At 37.4% G+C, this 26,800-nt stretch overlaps 2 protein-coding genes across 4 annotated transcripts in view; one reads left to right on the forward strand and one right to left on the reverse strand.

The window, feature by feature from the left end:
* coro7 (coronin 7) overlaps positions 1–26,800 on the forward strand; it is a 133,476-nt gene that overhangs the window by 69,240 nt on the left and 37,436 nt on the right. The gene's annotated exons all lie outside the window — the stretch shown is intronic.
* vasnb (vasorin b) overlaps positions 18,297–26,800 on the reverse strand; it is a 16,555-nt gene continuing 8,051 nt past the window's right edge. For both annotated transcript variants that reach the window (XM_046865619.1, XM_046865618.1), the window contains one exon: positions 18,297–21,239. In XM_046865619.1, coding sequence (XP_046721575.1) covers positions 19,204–21,219 — 2,016 coding nt within the window. In that variant the 5' untranslated portion in view covers positions 21,220–21,239 and the 3' untranslated portion in view covers positions 18,297–19,203. The remainder of the gene's footprint in view (positions 21,240–26,800) is intronic.

Below are 26,800 nucleotides of genomic sequence, written 5' to 3' on the forward strand. Positions count from 1 at the left end.
GTTTAAGTATGACTCTGGGTTTTTTATTCTCATTCATTTCCCTGTCAGTATTAATGCACCTAACTAGATAACTACAGTTGGTATAAATGTTTACATACCCCCATAAACATGCAGATCTTTGTGGTAGAACCGTGTTAAATCGTCATCTTTTCCATTTTTGATGTGATGTAGCAACCAACAAAATTCAAGTAAAATACCAATAGAAATGTTTCAACCAAAAAAGCAAAGGAAAAAACTTTTTTTTTTTGCTTGCTTACAGTAGGTGTGCACACTTTTTTATAAATAAACCAATCACATTTTAAATATTTACATCAACCATGTTTAGAAGCAATTAGAAAATGCAAGTAGGCAAGTAATATGGTTAGTGCAAATAGCGGTGTGCAAACACCATTAAACATTTACAGTACAGGTGTTTTAATATCAGAGTGGAAATGTACAGTTCAATGTTTGAGATAAGGAGAATATCATTTCATCTCAGGCAGTAAGCTTTCTGGGCAGCCAAAGCATAAGACTATGCAACAGACTAAAGAATATATTGCAAGGTATAAATTCAAACTGAGCATTTCTCAGAACTTGAGGTTTCTTTCAGATCTCCTCCTATTAAAACATGGCTAGTGTTTAATACCTAACATTATTATTGTTCTGACCAATTTTGAAAAATAAGCATGGATTTACATCTCACTGAACTTGGCTACATTTAGATGCACTTGCTATTAAATATACAACAATGGCTGATACTACACTGCCTATCTGGCTCCAATGCATGCTAGAAGTGGTGTGATAGGGACTTTTGAAGTGACATTAGCCTCCAAGATAAGAGGTTTTTTTTTTTTATTTTAACTCTGAAGGAGGTAGGAGTTTTGCAAGAACTGTAGTCACAAACCTGTCTGCACTACAGTTTTACCTATCTGGACACATTTTGTCCATTTGTACTTCAATCACATTCTTGTAACTTACCGTATTTTTCAGACTATAAGCCGCTACTTTTTTCCCACATTTTGAACCCAGTGGCTTAAACAACGAAGCAGCTAATTTATGGATTTGTCTGGGTTTTTCCTGTTTTCACAAACTTCAAGCCAAAAAACTGAGCAACATAACATTAGACCAATAAAATTTCCGAACGGAAACGAAAAAACGCACCTCACCTGTGTTCTGAGCTGCACGGCTTCGGGAGAAAAACTAGAAATGAGCATCAGAAAATAATGAGCACATAATCTAAATGGAAATTTATTCCGTTAAGATTTAACACAGTTTTTTCTGACACATCAGGAAATGTAACTTAATTAGGAAATGTAAGCCCTGCCTTGCAGATTCCACCTAAGCAAAGGTTTATTTGGTTCCTCATATTGTGTGGAGGCTGCTGATATGATGGAGAGAAGAAAGGTAAATATGTTGTGTGTTTAGGAGACCAAGTGGAAAGGGAGTAAGTCCAGGAACATTGGAGGTGGGTTTAAACTGTAAAGGCCTGATTGAAATGGTTTGGACATGTGCATGGAGACATGAGGTATGTTGGTAGGAGAATGCTGAAGATGGAGCCACCAGGAAGGAGGTAAAGAGGAAGACCACAAGAGGAGGTTCATGTATGTGGTGAGGAAAGACATGCAGGTAGTTGGTTTAAAGAGGCAGATGTAGAAGATGGGGTAGTGTGGAGATGGATGGTCTGCTGTGGCGCCCCTAATGGGAGCAGCTGAAAGAGGAAAAAGAAGAAGATTGTGTGTGGAGGCAGCTATATACAGTTATCAATTTGATCATGTGGAACAAAACCCACTGACATGCTGAATTGGTGCTTAATAGCATAATCAGCAAGGAAATGTGTGACTGCAGCGCCCTATTTATTTTATCCTGGAGAGAAGCCACATACCTCAGGCTCTTGCAAATGAGAGCAGGTCCTAATCATCTACCCCCTATGGCATGTACACTCTGCCAGGGTATTTTTCCAGAATTGGCCCTCTCCTGCTTTGTGTTTTTTACTCAACCCCTTTTTATGGGGTTTGAATGCATAACAATAAGAACTATTGTTTTTCCATTGTTTTGCAACTATAATATAGGATTACTCATGAGTTTTGGATGCTGAATTCAATCTATTTTTAGTAAGCTTTTAATTTGCCATTTGTTGTAAGATTATTTGTTAAGAAAAACATGCTGATTTCTGCCAGGCTTGATTTGAATTACCACATGTCTTAAAGAATGCATGTTGTAGTAGAGCAGGATTTTATTGAATTCCCTCAAAGCCAGCTTGTGCTCTTTGCATGTTTCTCTAGATCACTTCTAACTAGTCTGGGGTTTAGTCTGCTATATGATGACCTTTTAATTCTTTAAAAAGAATATCTGATTTATCATTATCAGATCCATTATTAAGCCTTAGGATGTCAACTGACCAACTAATTCTATGTTGATTCAGATTCAGAATTGCCGGTCCAAATATTTTGTATTTATTCTCTGACTATTGATCAATAATTACAAAAATGGTACAAAAAGTGCTTTGTGTGGTTATTTATTTAAGCCAGTGTTTTCATGGGCCGAGACATTCTCTCGTATCTGCTCTGTCCTTCTCATCTTCTCTGTCTCCACCCAGCCACTACCTAATTGCTCCCTCCCATACCCATAATTCTAATGAATTTAATTGGGCCATCTGGCAAGGCTGCAATCAGAGCATTACAATTTGACTAAATTGCTACCAGCTTTTTCATCCAATGCAGCTACATCACACCAATTCTTGCCCGTGTCCTGTGGACTCCCTACCCTCACTTCTGCTGGCAGCAGCAGAGCACAAGGCATTTGGGAAAATGTCATGATTTACATTAGACCTTAATTGGGCCTTTTAGAGTGTGAATGTAGCTTCACTAAATTGTCCGTGTAGTAGGTAGCTCATTGTCTTCAGTAATGCTCAGGAATTACAAAAAAATATCACTAAATTTATTTCTTACACACATTAAGCACTTGATCTGAGCTTGATGTAAACAGAAAGGAGATTCTTAATAAATTCTCAAGAATCTCAATAGGATTGCAATTATACTACACTAAAACACCCACAGGACCTTTCTCACCTAATCTCAGACTAATGTTCATCATAGAAATGTCAGCAATCAACTTAAACTCCTGTATTTCCACTTCCTTCAGCACCAATTTCCATTTTGAAACTCCTGTATTACCTGTCTCCATTTTGTTTTTATAATACTACTTTTCAGCTGTGGATTAATTCTCAGATGTGACATTTAAAATGCAATGCCCTGCAAAGTATTCATCTGGATTACAAATTATACTTATACAAAATGCTCCAGCAAGTAGTTTTATTAAAAACAAATATTTTAATATGTGGAGTATTTTTTTTTATATACCCTTTCCTTATTATAGATTTGCTTCAGGATCTTTGGGTTGGTTGGATGTATTTTGTTGACCTAAACCGTTAAGCAATATCACATATGCTGTATGGGATTCAGATCTGGAACTTGACTTTAGAGTATTCACATTTTGTTTTAACCACTCCAACATTGCTGTGGCCTTGTGTTTGGCACCGCTGTCTTGCTGATGTGTGAAGGTTCTACCAGGTTTCATTTAATCACAGACTGATTTTTTTTCTTTTTATGATACCCCTGGTTTTTCCATCTTGTCTCTCTTCAGTTTTGACAAGAAGCCCAGGTTTTGAGGGTAGAAAGGATACCCAGAGCATGGTGCATATTTCATTGTATGGATTATATTAAATATTTTGTGGATTAGGTTTGCACCTGCAAATAATTTTAACTTTATTTAGTGTAAGAAAAAAAGTTTGTAAATAAGTTGAACTGTAAAGCTAACAATAAAAATACTTACAGAAGAATATGTTTATTTCTCAGTTGTATATCTCATCAGTTCCAGGGGTCTGAATTATTTGCAAGTCACTGTAGTCATAATATTTTACATTTTTTATTGTTTGTTTTTAATATTATTGTGTTCTCATAGAAAGGGGTCTTCTGTAGGTTCTTTGTGCATTAAGCATTTTTGGCATCCCAAAGGCTTCTTGTTTGTGACATTTTTTTTTTTTATTATTAACGCTTAAGTTTTAGGGTTAAACATAGATCTTTATGGTTTTATTACAGGAACCTGAAGGCAGCTGAAGAAACCTAAAAAATGTAAATGTGACTCTTTTTTAAAGTTTGGATTTAAAATATGCAGAGTCTTGTCTGTTAGAATCAAACCCTGTTGCATTTTCGCCACCTGCCCTGTATTAGTGTCTGAACACGGGCCTTAAGGGTGCAGCGTGACTAAATAGTCGACTCAGTAGGAAGCTCAGTGCCTTCACTAATTGTGTGCAGTTACAGAAAATATCACTAAATTTGTTGTTTACACACAACCTCATGTCGTTTTCACCAAATTTCTACACATGACAACATTTTATCAACTTTACCGCCTGCTGATTCAACAGGAGCTCACTGCAAGCTTGACGGTTCCACTAACCACAGGAACTTGGTAAAAAGGCGAAAAGGCAGGAAGAAGTTTTTGTCCAAAAGCATGTAGAGATGTAGGTAATGACTGGTAATGTTTATATGGTTAAATTAATTGAATCTTCTGGGTTTTATTTTTTTATTTTTATATGGACTGTATCAAGGATTTTGGTCCAGACCTAGGCTCAGCCATCTAGTATAATCATCCCAACCCTTCTTAATCAGCTTGATCCCATGGGCCTAAAAATGAATGGCTTATTCAGTTGTGTGCATCGATCCAAGCCCATTACTTTCCCTGTCAGAAGCTGCATCAGACCCAGATGCTGTTGTTCTTTTTTGGATTAAAGGTTGGTGTTTAGGGTTCCAGCTGTGCTCAGTTCTTGGATTTACTCATGGTGTGTAATACAATAGTTTAGTTTTTCTAGTCTTAAAATTTGTTTTTACTTTAACAAACTGTTTTATAAGGGATATTTTTTGCTGGCCCATGAAAAACTGTTGTGAGGAGGAGCCCAGATGTGGTCATTTTTGATCATCACAGCTTTGATAGATTATTAACAAGACACTTCTTGGCATGGATGTAACTTGTTCATAAAAACTTTGTATGAGTCAGCAACCCATCGCATTTCCACCTGATGATCATTTATCTCTGTGCAGTTAGAGCTCCGATCTAACACAAGACCATGGGATTTCTATGACTCAGCACTCATAAATGTCTAATGTAGAAATAATTGAAGAGAAAAGAATTACTGGTAGAGAAGATTAGTTTCCCTTATTGTTGTTGCATTGAACACCACACTATTTATTTAGGGAAACGCTCTGTTGTAAGTTTCTATATGGAATTTTAAAAAGTTCACTCAGAGGAACAACCGAATGGTGTTCTAAGAGGTCTTTTCTAAAGGTACTGCAGAATATATTCTATGTTCACTGACAGTTACGATGTCACAGGACACAAACTGAGCTAGAGGACAGAGTTGAAGAGCAACAGAAATGCAGGGAGACTTACAGAAAATGTTTCTGAACAATTGTATAACTATTCTTTATTCAGGTCCAGCACCATGTGCTTTATGCCCAGTTGAATTTTACATGCACTTCTTCTGTTGCTGTATTTATGAGTTTTATGAGTAGATTTCTTGACCTACAAGCCTTACTAGCCATTCTTTTCACTTTTGGCTTTTATTTAAATATTTGCAGTGTGAAACCAAACCAAATCAAACAATTACCCAGCAACAAACCAAAACATTTTGCTTTAATTTCCAGGTACAGAAATAGCGTGAAAGTGTCCTGAGACTGAAATTAGAACTGTGAATTAGCACTGTTACAGTTCTTATCGGTATTTTAAATAGCCATACACAGAGAGCATGGGTCTGTAGGTCTGCAGCCTATTTTAATAGTTGTATAATCAGGCTCAGTGGCCATGTGCCGAAACCATCTAACAATGATGAAGGCTCTAATTCATGCTATTTAAATCTTGCTCATTTTCTTTTTCTGTTAGTACTCAGTAGCAGCACAATTCAGTTAATACACATATACAAAATTCTGTGTATGTTTGTGTGTGTTTGTGTGTGTATGTTTTTTTGTGTGTGTGTGTGTGTGTGTGTGTGTGTGTGTGTGTGTGTGTGTGTGTGTGTGTGTGTTGTGGATGGCAGGAGTAAGTTTGGCAACTCTGTTGTGAGTTGATGTGAGTGTGATCTAACTATTATTTATAACACATGGATGAAATGCAATGTGATATGTCTCTCAAATCCATTTATCCCCTCCATTAACACAGAGATGATATGGAGAAATGCCTCCTTACCATCTTTCTAATCTTTCTCTCACCCAAAGAGTTTTTTGTGTTTGTGCTGTTACTGTCACTCTCATTCTTGAGTCAGAGGGTCTGTGGTTTGGGGCTCCTGTGTGTAAGTGAAGGTTTGTGACTCGGGCCAGCGAGTTGAATGGCAGTTCTTGCTCTATGCTCATAAAGTGAACAAACCTGCTTCCCATTAGATTCCCCCTTTCCTGTGCTGCCAGGGTTCCCGTGGCCCACATACAGCAGCCAACCAGCAGTGGCAGGTCACCATACACATATACACATATGCAGACAATTACTGCTCCCAATTCCTCCTCACTTCCTTTCAATTGCACAGTTAAAGTAAAGCAGTAGAAAAGCAGTATTTCTTACATTGATTTAATTAGGAAAACTTGGAGGACATTATATTCGTAAGTAAGATAATTAAATTATTGTTTTTTTCTTACCACTGCTAAATGTCAGCTGCAAGAAAAACAGCTACAAGAAAGGCTATAAATAAATGTCCTGCCATTGACTCATTCTACAAAACACATTTAATAGGTTCCCTAATGTGATGTCTGTGGGAAGACTGGAAGACGGCTGAGCAAGACTACCGTGTGGATGTTAAAGGATGAGCAGCTAAATAAAATATTTCACTGTGCTGGAGTACGCAAAGTCGCAAAAACTGAGGGAATGAAAAACCATGAAGGAATGAATTCCACCTAATATGAAAAAGCATGTTGGAGTTCACTCATTTTCTAATATTTACTGATTATATTCAACTACGGTATGCAGTTTACTTGCTAATGGTAGATGAGTTTTGAATTTTTTGAGTAGCTAACATGGGCTAAACAGCAAGTCAAATTGTAGCAATGGATAAATATTGCAAATGTGCAAATATTAAATGATGTTTTCAGGCAAGATGTGTTCGTTTGTAATAGTTTTGTTGAAGTAGCAAAATAAAATAATTTACTTAAAACACAAATGAGAGTGCATTCACACATAAGAGGATTACCATTACTTTTTACCATTATCTGACCAGTTCAAACACTGTACAATTTTATATATATATATATATATATATATATATATATATATATATATATATATATATATATATATAAAATATGTGATGCAATTCGATTATAATTATGTACTTATCAGAAATGTGCAAATTACAAAATAAATGTTAAGACTGGTATTTTGATCAAACCTTTTTTATGACAATATAAACTCTCACAAGGAAATTCTGACTACTCCTTTTCAATTCCAAATACATTTTATAATCTGTTGTTCTTCAATTTCAGTAGTTACTGATGCGCTTCCCCAGGCCATCATTTGTACAAACATCATTGGCTGTGTTGTTGGTTGTAAATCAGCCAGAGCAGTTTATTGACTGCTGACAGGTGGCATGTACATCTGTCCAATCTCATATCCCTGGTGTGATTTTGTTTGTCCACAAGATCAGGCAGTCCACTGGGAAATATATTAGTGTCAGGAGCTGGAGGATTTACCAACTTCCCCCACAGCTGACGTGTATTTCATTTGGCCGTGTTCACCGCTGCACTCCTGTCAAGCTGATGTTTTAGCTACTAGACCAGCCTTTAGAAAACATCCTGTAATTAGCTTAAGTTTAGCATAGCATAACTTAGCATAAGTTGTCATCGTTCAAATGTGCTATTCCTGAGTGTATCTGGGTCCATGATCTGTATCTGGGTTTTTATATCAGCCACAGCTGGGTTTTTATATAATTTATATCAGCCACTAGCTTACTTCGTTAGCATTGCTGGTAGCTAATTTTGCCTAAATTAAGCTTTCAGCTGCATTGAGAAACATTGAGAACACTAAATGAGATGGTTGTAAAAAGAGACGAGGCCCAGCAGGTTTGAAAGAACAACAGTCAACTGTTCATCAAGGCAGTATTATGATAACATGCAGCACTCAGCACACCTGGCATGGGGGTGAGCATCACAAAGCCATAGTGTGAGTAGATTGAAAATAAAAGAAAGAAAGAAAGAAAGAAAGAAAGAAAGAAAGAAAGAAAGAAAGAAAGAAAGAAAGAAAGACAAATTATGTAATCAAAAGTAAATAACTGAAAAGTATAAAAGAATAAAGATAACTTATGAAGAAAAATGAAGGAAAGAATAATTAAAATGGAAACAGTCATGGGTTAAAAAGAAACCAAGATGGAAAGAGGAAGAAAAGCAACAGCATGAAAGAATGTTCAGCGAAGCAGCAGCTTTTATCTGTCACTTCATTAGGAGCTCTGAGCTCAAACTGTCTTCTTGGATTTTCCCACTGAAGTTTGCTTTCAAGAGGAATTGCTTTGTCAGCTCATTCTTTTTGGTCTGTGTGGCTTTTGAGATTTTCCCCCAATACTTCTATCTCAGCTACTGTGTATCGTTGTCTGTACTATTTTCTATGATTTTAACCCAGGCTTCACACAAACTGTTAGTATAAGAGGGGAGAGTTTACAGTAATTAAGACAGGCTAAGATATTTTGAGGATTTTATGTACATCTTGTACTATCTATATACATAAATGTGATCCCGATGATTTTGGTACACAATACTGTTAAACTTGCAGAAAGATCAACCGGTTCCTGTGCTGCTCACACACCAAGCATCGGGTTTAAACAGTCTGGAAGAGCAACATTCCTAAACACACACACATACACACACAAACACAAAAACAGGGCCTGTGTCATCATCACCATTCAGGTTCTGTGGACATTTCTATATACATGCTCCTAGAGTTCAAAGCAAAGAGAGACAATACACATACAGCAGTGTGTCCAGGTGCACTCATTAAGGAGGACTAGCATGCAGGCTTGTGCATAGATTTATAAAAACACAGTGAGCCTGCACTGAGTTTACATGCTCAATTGGTGTCATCTAGTATCTGTTATCTAGCAGTTATCCCCAGCCGTGTGTCTTTCAGTGGTATACTGCATATCTGAGGTGTGAATATTATACAGTTTGTGGAAGTGCACATAATAATTTATTTTCTATTTATTTTATCAGTATAAAATAAATAGAAAATAAATTATTATTGAAGTATATACTTCATACTTGAAGTATATGAAGTAGATTGTAGACTGGAAATGATTGCTACCCTACCTCATTGTCTCTTTGGCAGAGGTCTCAACCACCGGGTCACAACCCAGTACCTGGCCGTGGAAGAGTTGTTACTGGATTGCACGTATGTTTCGGGGAAAGGTCAATAGATATTGTCGAGTTCCGACAATATGACACTGTATTATTTATTGTGCACTTTGCACTTTAAGAGCCACTATCCAAATTTACATGGCACAACTTAAAAAAAAATTATTTCCACACCTGTAACATTGTACAGTTAAGTATTATTGACTGTTAAACAGAGCGAGAGAGAGAGAGAGAGAGAGAGAGTTACAGATGAAAAAAAAGAAAAAGAGGCAGTTCACATGCTCCAATGTGTCTAATATGTGGAGATACAGTAAAAATGTATCACTAGTGTCTAATATTTGATTTATAATTTATGAATTATTTTATAAAAAAGAATAAAAGAAAGGATCTGATTCAGTACACTGATGTAGTACACTGCGTATTTGCACATATGACGTGGTGTTTCAAGGTGGAGTCAAAGGTTATTTTAAGCTTAAGTCTTATATTTCATTGAGCTGTTGTTGCTGACTCACATTCCAGCATCATGATCCGGAAAGCACTGAATGAATGAATAAATGAATGAACAACCGATGTGTTTTTTATATGCGTTCCAATAAACCTTACACTGTCCAGACACACACCATTCTTGGACTGTTTTGACACCTCACTTATTTGCCTATAACACAAGTCATTATATCATCATGTGCATTTCACAAGGCAAAGAGTTTCATATGCAGGAAATTGTTTGCATGCAAAAGGTATCCACAACTGGCACGGAATTATGTACACTTTAATGGACACTTTTAATTGGTTCTTAGAGTGAAGGTATGTAAACATCTGCAAAAGTGCTTCTTGTTCATGCTTCTATGTGCAGTTACAGAGATATTCTAGTATTAATTAAGATGATGAATTATTTCCTTAAAATATGTTGATGCCATGTGAAAGATGTGTACAAAGATATGTGTGTTCTATATGTACTGTGTGGAGAACTGCTCTTTGGTTATTAACATAAACACAGGGTGTTGTATTTCACTGCGGTTGAGAGTGTATCATTCTCAGCATTCATATAGCTGAGGTTAGAGTGTGTATTGGCTGCCAAAGTACATTTAAGTGCATCAGCATTTGCTGAAAAAAAAGAAATTTTCTACTGTGGTGATACAATGGCTTTGATGTCATTTTGTTCAGAGAAGAACCCCCTTTTTTGGTAGTCTGGGGTTCAGTAATTGTGCATGCTACTGACTACCAGTGTATTTTATTTTTTTTACGTAAGTCTAAATATTTTAACTAAAGAAAACAAAGGTTTAATTGGTCTTTAGCATGTTAGATGGGAACAGTGTGAACATTGTTGAACTTTATGACAATCGATCAGCAACTATGGGTGGCAGGATCTGTAGCAAAGAGTGTGTAAGAAAAAATAACACTGGACAAAGCACAAAGGTCCTCAGATGGGATATTTGTAGAAGGGCGGAAAGAAAGAGGCCCAGCTTTAGAAAAAATTAGGAAGGGGTTTAGTTTTTATTGGCTAAATAGAGTGAGTGTGTGTGTGTGTGTGTGTGTGTGTGTGTGTGTGTGTGTGTGTGTGTGTGTGTGTGTGTGTGTGTGTGTGTCTGTGGCTCACAGTGAATTTACCATGTATGTAAAAGGGTGAGTGTGCAGGTGCTGTGGCTGAAACTGGACAAGACATGAGCTCCTAACACCTGATTGCACACACAAGCGCACGCAACCTGATGCGTGCGGTACATAACCGAATCCGGTCCTGTTGTGATTTTGTCATTCACTTCACGTCACATTTCATTATGTTTGTCATGGACAGAGGCCTCTTCATCAGCCCTGTTAATTCCTTATTGTGTGGGTGTTACATTTTGTTTGTTTATAATTAGCTTTTTTTTTTTTAGATCTTCAATCTCCCATGTATTATATCCTTGATTGATTTTTACTGCGCATTACAGTGTATATAAAAGTACACGAAATATAAAAAGTCTACACTGTTTTTGGCAGTTTTTTGTGAAGTTAAAAAACTGAATCAGTTGAGTGAGTTAATTCACTTTTCTCTTTTAAATGGAATAAAACAACTAATTAAATTCAAGTGGGAAAGCAAATAGAAATGTTTCAGAGGAAAAAATTAGTGTTCATTTACCTGTTGCATAAGTGTGCACACCAAGAATAAAGACATTCACCACAGAAAATACATCTTTCATCAGTGAAGTGATTATGATTAAGGACTATTTTCCACATCACCAAGAACAGGCTGTCTCTCCAAAAAATGACAAAAAGGACAAGAAGAAAACATATCAGGGAGGCTGCCAATAGACCTACAGCGGCATTAAATGAGCTGCGAGAATATCTGCCGACTAGCAGTCATTCCCTGCATGTGACAACAATATCTTCTATTCTTCACATGTCTGGGCTATGAGGGTAGGGTGGCTAGACAGAAACTCTTTCTCATGAAGAAAACATCCTGCTTGCCTAAATTGTCCCAAAACATGTTGCAATATGTGTTGCGGTCTGATGTGTTTTTTATTTGTTAATCCTGTGAGATAATGACTGGGAGAAGGTAGAAAAAAGATTTGATATTAGTGTAATTTTTTTAATCGCAAAAAACTTTTTATTTTAAGGGTTGTGTAGATGTTTATGCCCTCAGTAGCTATACATTTAATTTAGACTTTTCAGTTTTACTTCTGGATAATAAAACTACTACTCTGAGTCTGAGAACAGCAGCGTTTAACCCAAACTGCTTACATCATGCATCCTAAACCCCTCTCAGCCTCTACCCTGACAGAAATGCAAAAGACACACATATACACACACACACACACACACACACACACACACACACACCACTTCTATTTTGAAACCACCTTTTGGCAGCAGCACCAAATCAAAATGTATAGCTGTGTCAGTAAGGGAGCGCTGGCGGGAGTTGGCACGGTGTGGTCTCATGTTGACCTTTCGGTGGTTCCTTTTTAATTGCATCTCTTCAGAGGTAAAAAAAATGCACTGATGGATTTAGAAGCTGGTGTGGGTTAGGGGCCGGATGGTACAGAGCCAATAGCATGCTGGTGTGTGATGGGAGATGAGGGGTACCACACATGGAACTGCCACTGTTCAGCCTGATCAGCAGTTTTCTTCATGGGCGCATGCTGGCACGCGGCATTGGTATTAGAAGACGAGGCATATAGGCACTTTTGTGTTTATGTGGTGCCAGAACACTGCGTTGGATAGCCTTATTACAGGAAAGAGGAACTGAGTACAAGGCCAGTCCAAACCACCACTGTTTCTCAGAGTCCTGAAAGACAAATCTAGCTCAAGAAAACATGGCTACATTCAAAGCATTTCTGTTTTTATTTATGGACTGAGCTCAGTTTACTTATAGACACTTTGAGACTGAATGTCAGAATACAAAATAAGTTGATTTTGAAATGTTGAAAAAAAGTTTAAATGATTTTTGGTGAAAACATCTGTAGTTCAGTTTTACAATTTATTTAAATGAATATATAACTGCAGTATATTCAAAATAAAATGTATGCATCCTGCAGCACAGTGGGAGAATTATAACGTCAGGAAAAAAGCATGTTTTATTTTATATAAATTTTATATATGTTGACAAGAACATTGAAATGAACATGAAATGATATGAAGCAGAAACTTTGACAGGAACCCAACGCAAAAGTGAAGCATCAGTCATGAATATTCATTCATTTTAGATCTCTCATGAATTTTATTGAGATTATAAGCAGTTCACTGATAGAGACCTGAGTGTTTTTTGTGGTGACTGCAATCCAAAGTCATCATAGCAAAACTGTTCATTTTGATTGCAGTGTTAAGCTATCTTCATGGTTACTCAGCGGTTACAGTAATCTTGTGTATTTTCAGGCTATCCATGTGGAGCCATCCCTAGCAGTACCTGGTCTAGGAAACCGTCTTATGTATTGAACTGATACATACACAGACTTATTAGTGATGAATTTGTGTGTTTAACATTTAAATGCTTTATGCAGTTTTTGGCCACCATGGCCATGTCCAACATTGTTAGTCCATCAGCTCAAGACATCAGTTTGATTGGCTTGACAACAGTTGATAAAGGAGTAAGTGTTTCCTGCTCTGCCATTCAGAACACCGATTGAGCAGCTTGTCAATGTCCAGGCGTTTCCTGCAATCAAAGTGAGTGAGAGAACATCCGGAGCTCTGTGAAACCTTCAAACCCTGGTGGCTCATGTCTGATTATAATGCCTGTTTGTTCTAAGGGGACTGACTTCCCATTCTTGCTGGGGCAAAGGACAGGGGAGGAGGTCACAGGTCATCCAGTATACAGCTCATGCAAGCAGTTTGTTGAATTTTGGCTTCTTTGGGTTTAATGTTATGGCCCACCCAAGAGAATGTGCTTGCATGTGGGCAGTGATGATTGATATTTCTTTTTTGCATTATTTAGTGCCAAACTATCAACGTGTCCTCTTCGCTGAATATACAAACACACACACACACACACACACACACACACACACACACACACACACACACACACGAAGACATATGCCTATGCCTTTTTTTGTTGATTTTTATGTTGGCTCCTGCATCTGACCTACTAATCCCAAAATAAGAAACTTGCCTCGTGCCAGATTGAGCTTGGATTTGATTGTATACAAAAACAGCTTGTGATGTACAGCTTTGGCACCTGGAAGAACTTAAGCACTCACTCCTCCTGGACAGCTGAGATTAAAGTGAGATAGCGCTTATCTGATCCCTGCAGCTTGAAGATATCACATATGCCTTATTCTAGTCATAACACCAGCCATGACAAATTTAGATTAGGTTGTAACAGTTGTATTACAATCTTGTTTTTTTTTTTTTTTTTTGTGTTTGTGTGTGTGTGTGTGTGTGTGTGTGTGTGTGTGTAATTAACAGTAAGTGTAAGTTTTGCAATGAGCTGTACAAAGTTCTCTCAAATAAATTAGTTTTGGTTGTAGCTGGAAAAATGGATATGATAAACAACTGCTTAAAACTTGGATGATGAAAAGGTAAACATCCTTGTGTGTTCAGTGTATGTAAAAGAGGTTGCCTCCAATATGTTCTCTTCTCATGTCCTTCATCTACATTAAAATGTCCTCTGCCAAACCAAATGCAGTGTTTATCTAGACAGGCAGATTGGCAAATCTTTGAGGAGTGTTAAACTCAGACACATCGGGGGATAAAGTCATGTACATGCTTCAGGCTAAACTTAAAACAACCAGTCTAAGCATAAGCATACCTAGGAACCTAAACATAGGAACCAGGTTTCTTTGGTAGAATTGGGCATTCTTAAATTATTAATTTCCCCCATGTATTTAAGAGCAGTGAAATTGTGTGTTGGAAAGTTCAGGCTCCATGTGCATATGTGGGACTTTCATTAGAGCTAAGAGTCGTAAAACATTCCAGAAGATGGGACTCGTTTTTTTCTCAACACCCTCCCATTGGATTTGTTGTTCTTTTTCAGTGATGGTTACCATTAAATCCTCTCCACCTAAATACCATCCTAGTCAGCATAATGCAGGTTAGAAACAACAATAGCAGTGCAGCAGATACAATTAGCACATTTTGACATTTACACTGTGCAAGATATTAGTCAGGAATTGGGCTTATCTGTCTGCCAACTGAAGCTAATTGGATGCAGATGTTTGGGGGCGATCTTCTTTATTGCAAAATTTGGGTTTAATTGTAGGCACATTTTGTTCTTAGCAGCTGTTCTATCACACTCTGACCCCTCTACGCTTCCCTCTTCGGAATGTTACTCTCTATTATTGATGGCAGATTTACATTTCTATAGGATTTCCACATTTAATAATAATAACAGAATTCATTCTCATTGCCACCATTTTTTTTGCTTTATTGTTCCAAAATGAGGTTTTTACTTATTTTTAGATTTTAATTTCTTGGGCATGTTTTTGGAATCAAAAACACTATAGAAATAAGCTTGACTTGACTTGACACTTTATACACCTTAATATCCAGCACATTTACTTTGAAGAGTGCTGTTTTATTATCTAAAAGCTTGTGCACAAAATACTTCTTGCACTTTCTTGTTTTTGTCAAATGTTTCACAGAAGATATTCAAACCACAGGTCACTATTGTGTTCTCATAATCACAAGTACTACTACTAGATTATTATACTACTACTACTAGAGTCAGCATTTGTGTGGTTCAACATCTCATTCCTTGTCCATCCTGTTCTTATCATTTCAAATTCCGTTGAAGTATAAATTACCTACATACATTTTTGTTTCATCGAAATATACATTGATTTACTAGTATTTCCAGATGTGGTGCCATCATTGGGGAAAAATGTACATCCTCTTCACTGAGTATCTGAGTATAACCTATCGTTGCACTGAGTGTTCAAAAATGGGAACTTCAATAAGAAATAATAGACATCCACATTGGCAAATATTTCTTAATGAACTAACTTGAACATTTTCTATGAATATTTTCAGGAGAGGACAGTTAGTAATTGGGTTGCTATATCGGGATAGGTTAAGTTAATCATTCAGTTCATCAGCTTTTTTACCAACACACCATCTGAATTAAATTCAAGAAATCTTCTCAAAACACAACGTTTTATGTGCAGACTGTGTGTCTACGAAGTACAGAACCATTTCAACTATAATATACGGTGCATTATACAGATTTATAGAAGGAGATGCAGATCAGAAATACTTGTTTCCAATTCAAAGGCTGAGAAAAATGTCATTATTCACCTTCAGGCCACTGCTTGTATGTTGTTTAAAATCATTAAATATCTTATTACACATTATTATTGTGATAAAAAAAAAAGATTTACTGTGTAGACTTTTTGTAAAATAACAACAAAAAAAAAAAGAGTTTCATTGTTACAATGGATTCTTTGAACGTTTGAGCCTGATCGTTGAGTTTGGAAGAGAGCCAGCATGCCTAGACTCTTAAATTCAGTGAATAATAGGATCCTTTAATTGAAGGTATGAGAGGAGAGAGGCACACACTTTCATACACACATACGATCAGGTACCAGCCACTATCCATACACAGAGTAGCTTGTGTTCCTGCAACTGAGGGATCTGCTGTGATGTATACGGTCTCACCCAATCACTGCTCTCAGTTTGTCTGCAGTGCTTGTTATTCATGCTGGTATTATTGTGTGCATGTGTACATACTTTGTTTAACATGTTTTCTATCCTGCTAAACACCTCTGGGCTGTTTTATCTGTTTGTGTTCATCTGCGTCTGAACAACAGCTTGCAGCTGGATTGTTGTTATTTTGCCAATGCTAGAAGGAGATTTGTGTACGTGTGCAAGCTTGTATTTATCTCAGTGAGGAAAAGAATTTTTAGACCTGTAATAGACATTTGGTATACCGTCACTTGTGGGAAGGTATTTCTTTGGTTTACTTAGGGTAGGGTTAGATTTCTGCCAGTGGACAGTCCTCACAAGAATAGTAAGGCAAACATCTGTGTGTACATGTGTGTGCATGTGTGTTAAATTCCATTAAGCACTCCAGCTAGTCTTCTACCTGTAAAATATCTGGGTGGTCAGTCACAGGCATGTGTGCAATAATAAACAGTATCAGCTTCTTCGGTTTGGGTGAGGGGAGACGATTACAGTGAAATGCGCTTATTAGATTTGAGCATGGTATGTTTTCAATCACTTTCTCTTACTTGCCTCAAGCTTTCTCCTTAAATAAAACATAATACCTTCCTGCCTTGCCAATTAATCCTAAACAGCCTTGTAAAAGTTGGCTCTGGGTGCTGTTTTTTACCTTCTCTTGCATGGCTGCTTGATATCTCAGGGAAGCAGGTTTCTGCTCTGCCTGAGAGCATTACTGCAGCACAGCCCTGTCACCTCACCAGGATTTCCCTGAAAGAAAATGGCAGCAATAATGACGAAACATAACAAATATAGATTTTTTTATTGATATTTATTTGCAAACTTTAAAGCAATGCTATTATACAAATACACACACAGTAAATGATTATTACACAAGGTAAGAGCTTTCCCAAAAAAACAGGGAAACTGCATAAACACATATTGAAAATATTCAGTAATACTTTCAATGTTTTAGACTGTTCACACTTGTATTCCAGTTTGGATAATTATACTCACTGACCAGCATAACTTTAAATGACATGTCCATCTCAGTCAAATCCTTAATATGAAACCATCTGTATATTACAATTCTCAATTGATAAGAGGTTGGGCTAATGGTTATACAGTCACATTTTCCTTTGTGAGGCTAGAAAAAAAAATCAATCCATTCTTACTTTAATCTTTAATTTTTGCATGTAGTTTTAAAAAGAGATAAGATTCTGTACTGTGTTCCATACAGATGCATCAGTTGCATTGCAGTAATACATTCAATTGCAAACTATTCAATTTAACCCACATATTTAACCTGATAACTGTCGAACAGAAGGGATCAGATGAATTTGAGCAGAAAAATAGCTGAACACATTTGATTGAGGTGATTTAACAACTGTGGTGTCATTTATCCATTATTTATTCTTTGTAATTGAAACTATGGAAATGTGCTTCAAAAAGCCAATCTCAGTCAGCAGTGTCAATTGAACATTTTATTGCCAACATAAGTCTTTGGGTTGTTTTTTAGCATAGAATTAGTCAATAGAAAAAATGTGTTTAGCTAGCTCATATGCTAATGATATACGACTATATTTAACAGCATACCGATGACATCAAAGTGTTGTCCTGAGTCAATATAACAATTTCATTGAAAACAATAGGCACAAAATATTTTTCTTCTTCCCATGATGCTCAAACTATGGTAGAAGTTCCCACTGAACTTTCTGAAATATTCCACATTTGTCATAGTAGCGAGTTCAAGAAAAAGGGTTAAGGGGGCATAATTTAAAATGTCTTTTCTTTTTAACTTTGGACAAATGATTATATTAATAACACATTAATAGAATCATAATCCAATTGAAGTTCTGATTTTCTGATTATTTCTCAAAGTTAAGAGGGCTGCACTATTTTACCATTACTTTATTATGTGTATATGGTCCATCATTGGGACACAATGACACCATGATCATAGAATTTCACAGTCTCTTTCTCTCTTTACATTTACATATTAAATATTAACATACAAACTGTACAGAGCATCTGCAACAAAATGTACATTCTGTGAAAAGATGTTACAATCGTATTTTTCATGGTTTTCATGTAAAATACACGAAACTGGTTAGGGTGGGTTTTGTTTACAACATTTTTTAAACCTGTTTAAGGCAGATAATAGAATAAATGTACTGATGCTGTTTACAGATTTAGCAACCCTAAAATCAAGCTTTAAATATAAGAAAATATAAGAGGGGCTGTAGTTTGTTTCATGTTTACAAATCATTTTTAGCCACTTAGACTGTGGTTTTGTTTGCAAACTAAATCCTTAGATTAACTTGTTGGTAGAAGCATTTTAAATATCCTTTTTGAAGATTTTGTGTTGTCTGTTTCACAGTCACAAGAGGTAAAGGAAGAAGAACTTGTATTTATACACTGAAAACAAGACAGTAATATACATAAGAATGCACAAAAAAATTTTTGCTTCAGCTCTCAAAATCAAAAGCAACATAATTGGCAGTCTTAACATAACTAAAGATGTCCTCATCTTCATTTTCCAGCACACGTTATTGTCCGTGAGTATTCAATGCACTTGAGTTCCACGTGTGGGCTTCTGAGCAAAATATTGAATAAAATAGTTCAACCATGATTTTTGTGCTACATTTTTGCCGAAAAAAAAAGAAACGTTTTTGGTTTTGACTGAAGGCAGGCAGCATTTCTCTTAATCTTAATCTTTTAAAGATCATAGAATTCAAGATGTCGTTTGCTTTGCCCAATAAAATATCCCCAAGTATCAAACTCAGCATGGCTTTAAAGTATTTGTGTTGTTTTCAACACAGCAGTCTTGTATGAGTGGCATCTCATAGTCCAAGAAATCTTTCTGCACTACTGATTGAGAGGACATTATGTCTGGCTGCTTTTGGGGCAGGGCTTCATTGTCCAAACCTACTTTAACACCCTCCAATTCCAATTGTGAAGGGTCACAATACAGGTGCAATTGTGCTTTTTTTTTTCTGTGCATGTAACAAGCTACACCGGCAGCAATGACCATCAGCACTAACAGGAGAACAATAGTCAGTGCTGGCAAAAGCATTGTTGCAAGTTGTGGATCCTCTACTTGTGCGCTGGTGTGCTGCTGGTTTAACGTCTGAGCCTCTGTGCATACCCTGTCTACATCAATGGTCTCATCCAGTAAACTGGCACAGATGGAGTATGTGGAATTCGGAAGCAGTCCACGCAGTGTGTAGGTTTGATGAATGGCTGGAATGTTGCGTTGCTGTGGACGTTTATCTGATCCTGAGAGGCTTCTATAAGTTAGTTTGACAGTATGGATATTTGAACGTCTAGCGACATAGCGATTAAAGTCCACCAGAATAGATGAGCTTGTTATTGTGTTTACAAAGATTTCAGGCAACACATTGATTGATGCTGTAGAGACATTTTCAGGTAGAGACAAATCCTCCTTGTTCTCACAATATTTTCCTAAAGTCCCATGAGGACACGTGCACTTAAATTGACTTTGATGATCCAGCCAACATGTGCCCCCATTTAGGCAGATATTGGATGGACAAAAATGTATGTTCAGACCTGAGCCTGCACTGCTGCTTGGGGAAGCTGGGACTGGAGGTAGAACATGAATGTCTGTCTCTGAAAAAGGTTCATTGCTGGGCTTGAGGGGAATTGCACGTGTTGTGCTGTGCAAAGTGGTGATCAGAGGTGGTGCCAGTGTTGTTGTCTTAGCTGGACTTATAGTAGTCGTTACAGGGCATCCAAAGTCATTATGTCCTAGTCTTTCCAGCACTTTTCCTGCATTTCGAGGAGGAAAATGACAGCGGGTCTCCTCTGTCCTTCCAAGCATTATCTGATTATTACGTAGCCAGATGTGAAACCAGGCCAGTGTGCAGAGGCAGTTAAATGGGTTCTCTGCAACAGTAAGTTTTTTTAAGTGAGGAAAAAGCATGGTCATGTTTTCTGGCAAGCTCTGCAAGCTGAGGTTGCTGATGTCCAAATCCTGAAGCTCAGTCAGGTTTTCAAAATGTTTCCACTTTAAAGGACCCATGGGATTTCCTGCTAAACTAAGTGTGACCAAGCCCATTGCTTCCGACAGCACTCGAGGAAAAACCTTTAATTGATTGTTCGAAATGTCCAGCTCATGAAGGTTCTTGAAGCTACCCAAGAATTCCTGATTCAGGGTGCTAAGCCCCAATCCACCCAATTTGAGTGACTCTAATTTGGGTGCCTGAAGGTCAGCTGGCCCTAGTGAAGGGATTTTATTGAACCGCAGATCTAGTAGAAGCAGATTAGGCATTTTTAAAGCAGGTATTGTTGTCATCTTATTTCTGTACAGCTTCAACTCAAGTAACCGCTCCAGGCCATCAAAGGCCGCCGGGTGTATGCTTCTAATGGAGTTGCTGTGAAGATACAGTCTTTCCAGCAACTCCAGTCCAGCAAAACTGTCCTGAAAAATATGCGTGATTTGGTTAGATGAAAGATCCAGGTTACGAAGGGAAGATAGTGGCTCAAACACATGAGCTGGTAGTTCATTCACTTTGTTTTGACTGAGGTCCAGCATCTCTAGGCTTTCTAATCCAATAAAATCTTCCTGCTCTATGGTCTCAATGCCATTCTTGAAGACATACAGTTTTTTTGTTGATTCAGGCACGCCTTGGGGCATGGTTGTGGCCTGGCGTGCAAAACAGAAAATAGAGTCTGAATTTAAACAAGTACAGTCTTTTGGACAGCTATTGACCAGTGCCCAGGATGACATCTGCAGATAGAGGAGAAGGGGCAGCAGAAGACAGTGGAAGGGCTTCATGGTGCTGCCGACACTCAGCCCTAAAAATGAAAAATGTAAGAACGTTAATAATCAAATAGTAAATAAATAAATAATGCTTAAAACAACAGGGTTCAATAGGGGGGAAAAAATTATGCATGGTAAGGTGAAATGCCTTCATGTAAAAATCCAATTTACCCTAAAGGGGCATGATGTGTATTTGTTATTTTTACAATTAATATTCTTTTTGTTACCTATATTTCCAGAGTAACAACTGTTGCTGATTATCAGCACCAAACCATCTCTCAGAAAAACAACAGAAAGTATTCATCACACAAATATGTATGCACAGGAGCTACCTATGTATTAATTATTGGATCCAGAGGAACAGAGCAGTACATCAGGGGAGTGGAATAAAGTAATATTCCAAGGAGACCAATAGAGAATTGGGAGAGATAAAAAAAAAAAAACAGACTCACTATTAGCTGTTTGCTGTATATCATCCTCTTGTATAAAATTAGTCATGATTTTTAGTAGCTTTGAAAGTGGAGGAAGAGACCTTTCTTTTTCTTCTTTGTCTCTTAGGGTTTGACATTATGTGTGTGGGGGTGTATATTTCGGGTTCATGTTGAGGTGAAATTCTTAGTTTTATTAGAGAGTACTGAGGGGAGAGAGAGAGAGAGAGAGAGAGAGAGAGAGAGAGATGATTTTGAAATGCAGCCATAGGAAAAATAGCATGACATCATATTCATCTGATATTTTATAAAGGGCCTGTACTGGGGAATTGTGTGCAAATCAGTGGGAATCAATTATAATGTGGTCAGTTGTTCAAATCATTATCTTCTGGAGAGTAAAATTATTTTCTCCTTACACTGAGCTGCATGTGTACCACCTGTACTCGGGAGACTCAACAAAAGGAGCTAACACAGGTGCTGGAACTGAGTTGTTAGGACACACAGGGCGATAAGTGAAAATGTGCGGCTTCCCACTACATAACTTAAGCATCTCATTTGTAGATTTATAACAAAAGGCTGAGGCTGAAAAGCCTCCATTCACAAATTAGTGTCTCTGATACATGATACACTTCTGTCATTTTTGTCACTACTGTTCAACTCACTGCTATAAGTTACCTGAGGAGACGTTTCACAAGTTGGACTGCAGTCATAAATCATACCCTAACTAGCAGGAAGGAAGCTCAAAAAAAGATACAGAGCCGGATTTTGCATTTTGGCTCTACTACCGAAAAGCAGGTTAGGTTACGGTTTAACAGAATACTTGGATGACTGCCATGCTGTTACAAACAAAGGCTTCTGGTTGCTACACATGCACTGTTTTTGCCTGTCCAATTCAATGATGCTTATTTCCATGATTTCAGGAGTAACAGGAATACCTAAAATATCAAGACTTGACAGGAGATATAATAAGCACAGTATAAGCTTGTTACTCTTGTAAGATTTACTTAGACATTTTTTCATTATTTTCAGAAAGAGAACCTGCTGATATTTTATGAATAACAGAAGGTCTACTTAGTATTTTTATTGTAGCTGCTGCTGGAAACCACATTTAGACATTGTACAGTAGATAAGACGAACGGCTCGTCATGGTCAGTTTGCTACACAAGTCAAGGGTCATTGTTGTCCCAAGATGCTAGTCTTTCTGAGCACTGTGGAAATGCACTTATTTGAATTCATTAGACTGTTTCTTAAGAGTAAACTAGCTTCTATTAATGAACAGAAATGCAGAATGATATCTATAGGAACTGTTTTACGAACACAAACATATTTAGAGATCAGACATGGGGAGGAAATGGCAAATGATCTAAAACATGTTTAAAATAAAAAATGAGTAGTTTCGAGAGTGAAGACTGTAAAAGAGAGTTACTTGTGATTTAATGAAACATTTTTCAAAATGTAATGAACTACATAGTTGAAGACTAGAAAAACTCTGCTTGCTATTTTTCTAATCCTCAGCTGTCTGGTGACCGTTTTCTCACTAAAGCTTCAGTTTCCTGTTAAGCTAATAGGAGCTGAACTTAGCTGAACTTAGATATCTAAAATTTAGATATCTTCTGGGAGCTTTCTGCTTGGTATGGCTATTTACTGTAGTGCGTCTCAAACTGGTATGGCCATTCTCTCCTGTCAACAACCCAGAAAACCTACAGAGCTACTAATCACTGTTTTTTATTATGTTGTTTGTTTGTTTTTTGTATGTGAAACTGCCAGGTCAGAAACCATGCCACATCAAATAACCCCATGCCACGTCAAATAACCCCATTTTTAAGTTTGATATACATGAAATGGAATTATTTTCCCTGGTTATATTTCTGATCGTCTATACACCTTGTATTTTTGTCCTATTTCATTTAACCATTTGAAGAGCTAAAATTAGTAGGTTTTGTAAGTAAGCTTCTGAATCTCTCTGACAGTCTTCTCAGAGAGTAAATGAGAACAAGCGATAGTAAGATTACCTTACCTTACCATACCTTGAGTGCTCACTTACTTCTGACTGCAGAGGCTTTAACTTAAGTGCCTGCACATTGTTCTTTATGTTGAAAGGTTATCATTCAAGGTGGCCTGTCTCTCTGCAATTTGTTTTTGTGAGCAGCTGAGTTAAAGATCATCTTTAATAACACTTTTTCATAATAGCAGAGAAAACATTTCAGGCCAGCTTCAGATCAAGATACTTTACTTTTGATCTGCCCTCCTTTTTGACCATATCATTAGTAGAAATTGATTCCCCACAGAAACTAACTTACTAACTTTTCAAGCACTGGTTCTTAAATGATACATGAATATTTTTGGCAAAAAAAAAATTAACCAGGGATGCATGTGATGTGTACAAAAGAAATAAAGCCAGGGATGAACTGTGAAAACAGCTTTTCAATTCCTTTCAAAACATGATGAAAAAAGAAAAAAACATGGAACTTGAAGTGCAAAGAGTTACAAAAAGTAAGGATTTGCCTTCAGAACAAAGCCCAAGATCCCAGATTGGGAAATAGAGGCAATTGATGGTTTGCACTGGGCAATGTGGGAGAAGCATTCTCATTCATACACTAATGCAAGCCTTTTGCTATGGGTAGGAGTGAGCGGACAGTGCACTACATGTTATGATGGCCTCATGGGCTCCCTGTGGAAGAATGGCTGCACTTATGTAGCACAGTTTAAAATAAAATCCAGGGCATACCTCAGTGCTGACTTCTTGGCTGTTCACACTCCTACTCACACAGGTTATATATCTTTATAGTAGTAAAGAAGCTTTGCTTCAAGTCCACTCCCACCCCATAGGATCACAGTTGGACCCCTTTACTCACAATCTATCACCACTGGTACCATCTGTCAACAGCAGCATAAACAAATGATCAGGCACAAAGAAGAGAATAGATCAAACATGAGAATGTAAAGCATAGGCAGAGGAATCTCTTGCTGTCAGCAAACCATGTAAGATATGGAAACTATGAAACTCTGGTATGATTGTAATGTTGAGTTTGTTTTCTTAATTCAACATATGTAAAGGAGTTTTAAATTTGACACTTTATTTTTGTATCTCATTTAATTAGAAAAAGTATCTCTTGGATAGCAGTGCTTGTGTGAATGGCAGTTCATATGCATCTCCAAACTGCACTGGAAACAAAAATTCTATGAAAGAGAAACCATACTTTAACAAGGCGTTGGGTACATCAAAAGAAAAGGACCCAATAAGCCATCTGTTTTTAAGAGATTTGTCCTGAAACATTATCAGACACTAACTGTGCTCCCTCTCTAACCCAATAATACAGGCCCAGAGTATAACTGCGGCTGATTTAAAGGTTTTAGGTTGGATGGATGTGTTGTTGGATAGTGGTGACTGTTAATGCTTTAATAGGGTTTTTTTTCTTATGGCTGTTTCTCACTGCTGGGAAGAACATGCTGAATGTCTTTACTGCGTATAGTTGTCTCAGGTCAGGCATGTTGGTCACTTTGTCAGGAGCCAAAACCTCTCTCCTCTTTTGCTTGACCCATGCCTGGCTGACATCACAGAGATAAAAGTCCTGTTTGCAACAGGTATACAGGTAGGGTTTCACAGGCAGTTGCTTTGAGCGTGTTACTCCCTCCAAAGTGCGATGCAACCTGACACCTCCAGCATGAGTGTTCTTGTGCCAAACCGGGCCTGTACTCAGCCTGCTAAAGGCAAAGGGATGTTTAGGGCAGTTGAGTGGAGCGGAAAAGAAAGGCTGCAGTTTGTCTACTTCCTTTGGCTTTTGCCAGGTGGATTTGAAAGGGCCAAATGTTACACCTGTGGACAGTCAGACAGCAGATATATACACACTTGTTGGTGGTATGGTGTCCGCTATCAGTATGGACTTATCTATAAACTTTTGTCATGAAGAGAGCTCAGACTGAGTGGCTGCAAGGAACCTTTTCTAGTACAAAGCTGTGCTGTTGGCTGCATCCCGCCCCCCATATCAGTCAACACAGAGATACTTCATTTAGATTACCTCCTCATATGATGGTCTTCAAAAGCCTTCAGCCACAGTGCCAATATTGTTTGTGTGTGACTGATCCCAAGCTGTTCCAGACTGTTTAACAACGTCCTCTAATAACTTAAACACATGTTGAAGTACGGTAACATTGTTTGCATTAGATTTGAGATCAGTGGGATTCATAGGTCATTCATTCTGGGACTGGAACAGATTTGACCTCATGGGTGTTTTTTTTTTTTTTACTCGTTTCTTCCTCACTGCATCTCTGAGAGTTTTCTCTTGCCAGTCACCGCTGATTTGCTCATTAGAAACCTAACTCTAAATTTTAGCTGTGCTGTGATGATTGACACCGTTACTAGCATTATATAAATAAAAAACTATTCAAATCTTTGGGTTATCTCTGACTCCACACAAGTTCACTGGAAATTGTAAACTTTGTAAACTGTGGCCTTTTTGTCTAAAATCCCTTACCAGGTAACTGGGAACAAGGAACAGCATGTGGATAAAGAGAAGTCTGCAGCTTTCTTTCTCAAAACTAAATTTACATTCCTAGTTTTTTTTTTTTTACTCAAAGTCCAAACTAATACCTAATAACGTCTGTGTTCCCCTTGATGTCACTCCCCAAAAAGACAACCACAGATTCTGCCTAGGTTAAGAGGGTACAGTAAATGTTTTTGGAATCAACAGACATTGTGATTGACATTCAATAAGAGCTGCCTTGCTTGAGTTTCTGGATTGTGAGGAGAAATAATAAAGTTATCAAAAGTTACAGAGTAGAATTAGTAAATGATTGAGTGCATTGTGGTGCTGGTTTCCATGCTGCTCCAGCACTGAGGACTTCAAAACAAGTCAAAGATAATGAAGTTCCATTCAGAAGCATGTCAGTAAATTTCTATTCTAATATATTTAATGGTTCTATATTCGATTTGAATAACATTTTACTCATCCATAATCATCTAGTACATTATTTATATTTAGCACTTTTATAAAATATAACTAGTATTGTATTGGTCTGTTGGTCTGCTGTTCTTCATCAAAATTCTAAATTTCTTTCTGTTACGCCTGTCTGAACAAACCTACGAACACAAACACACATACATGGTTTGCACAAGTCTTCTTTGTGTTCTGTCAGGGTCGTCTGTGTCTGCCTTACACACATGCTGG

Source organism: Silurus meridionalis, chromosome 14 (assembly GCF_014805685.1).
Source record: "Silurus meridionalis isolate SWU-2019-XX chromosome 14, ASM1480568v1, whole genome shotgun sequence".
Lineage (NCBI taxonomy): Eukaryota > Metazoa > Chordata > Actinopteri > Siluriformes > Siluridae > Silurus > Silurus meridionalis.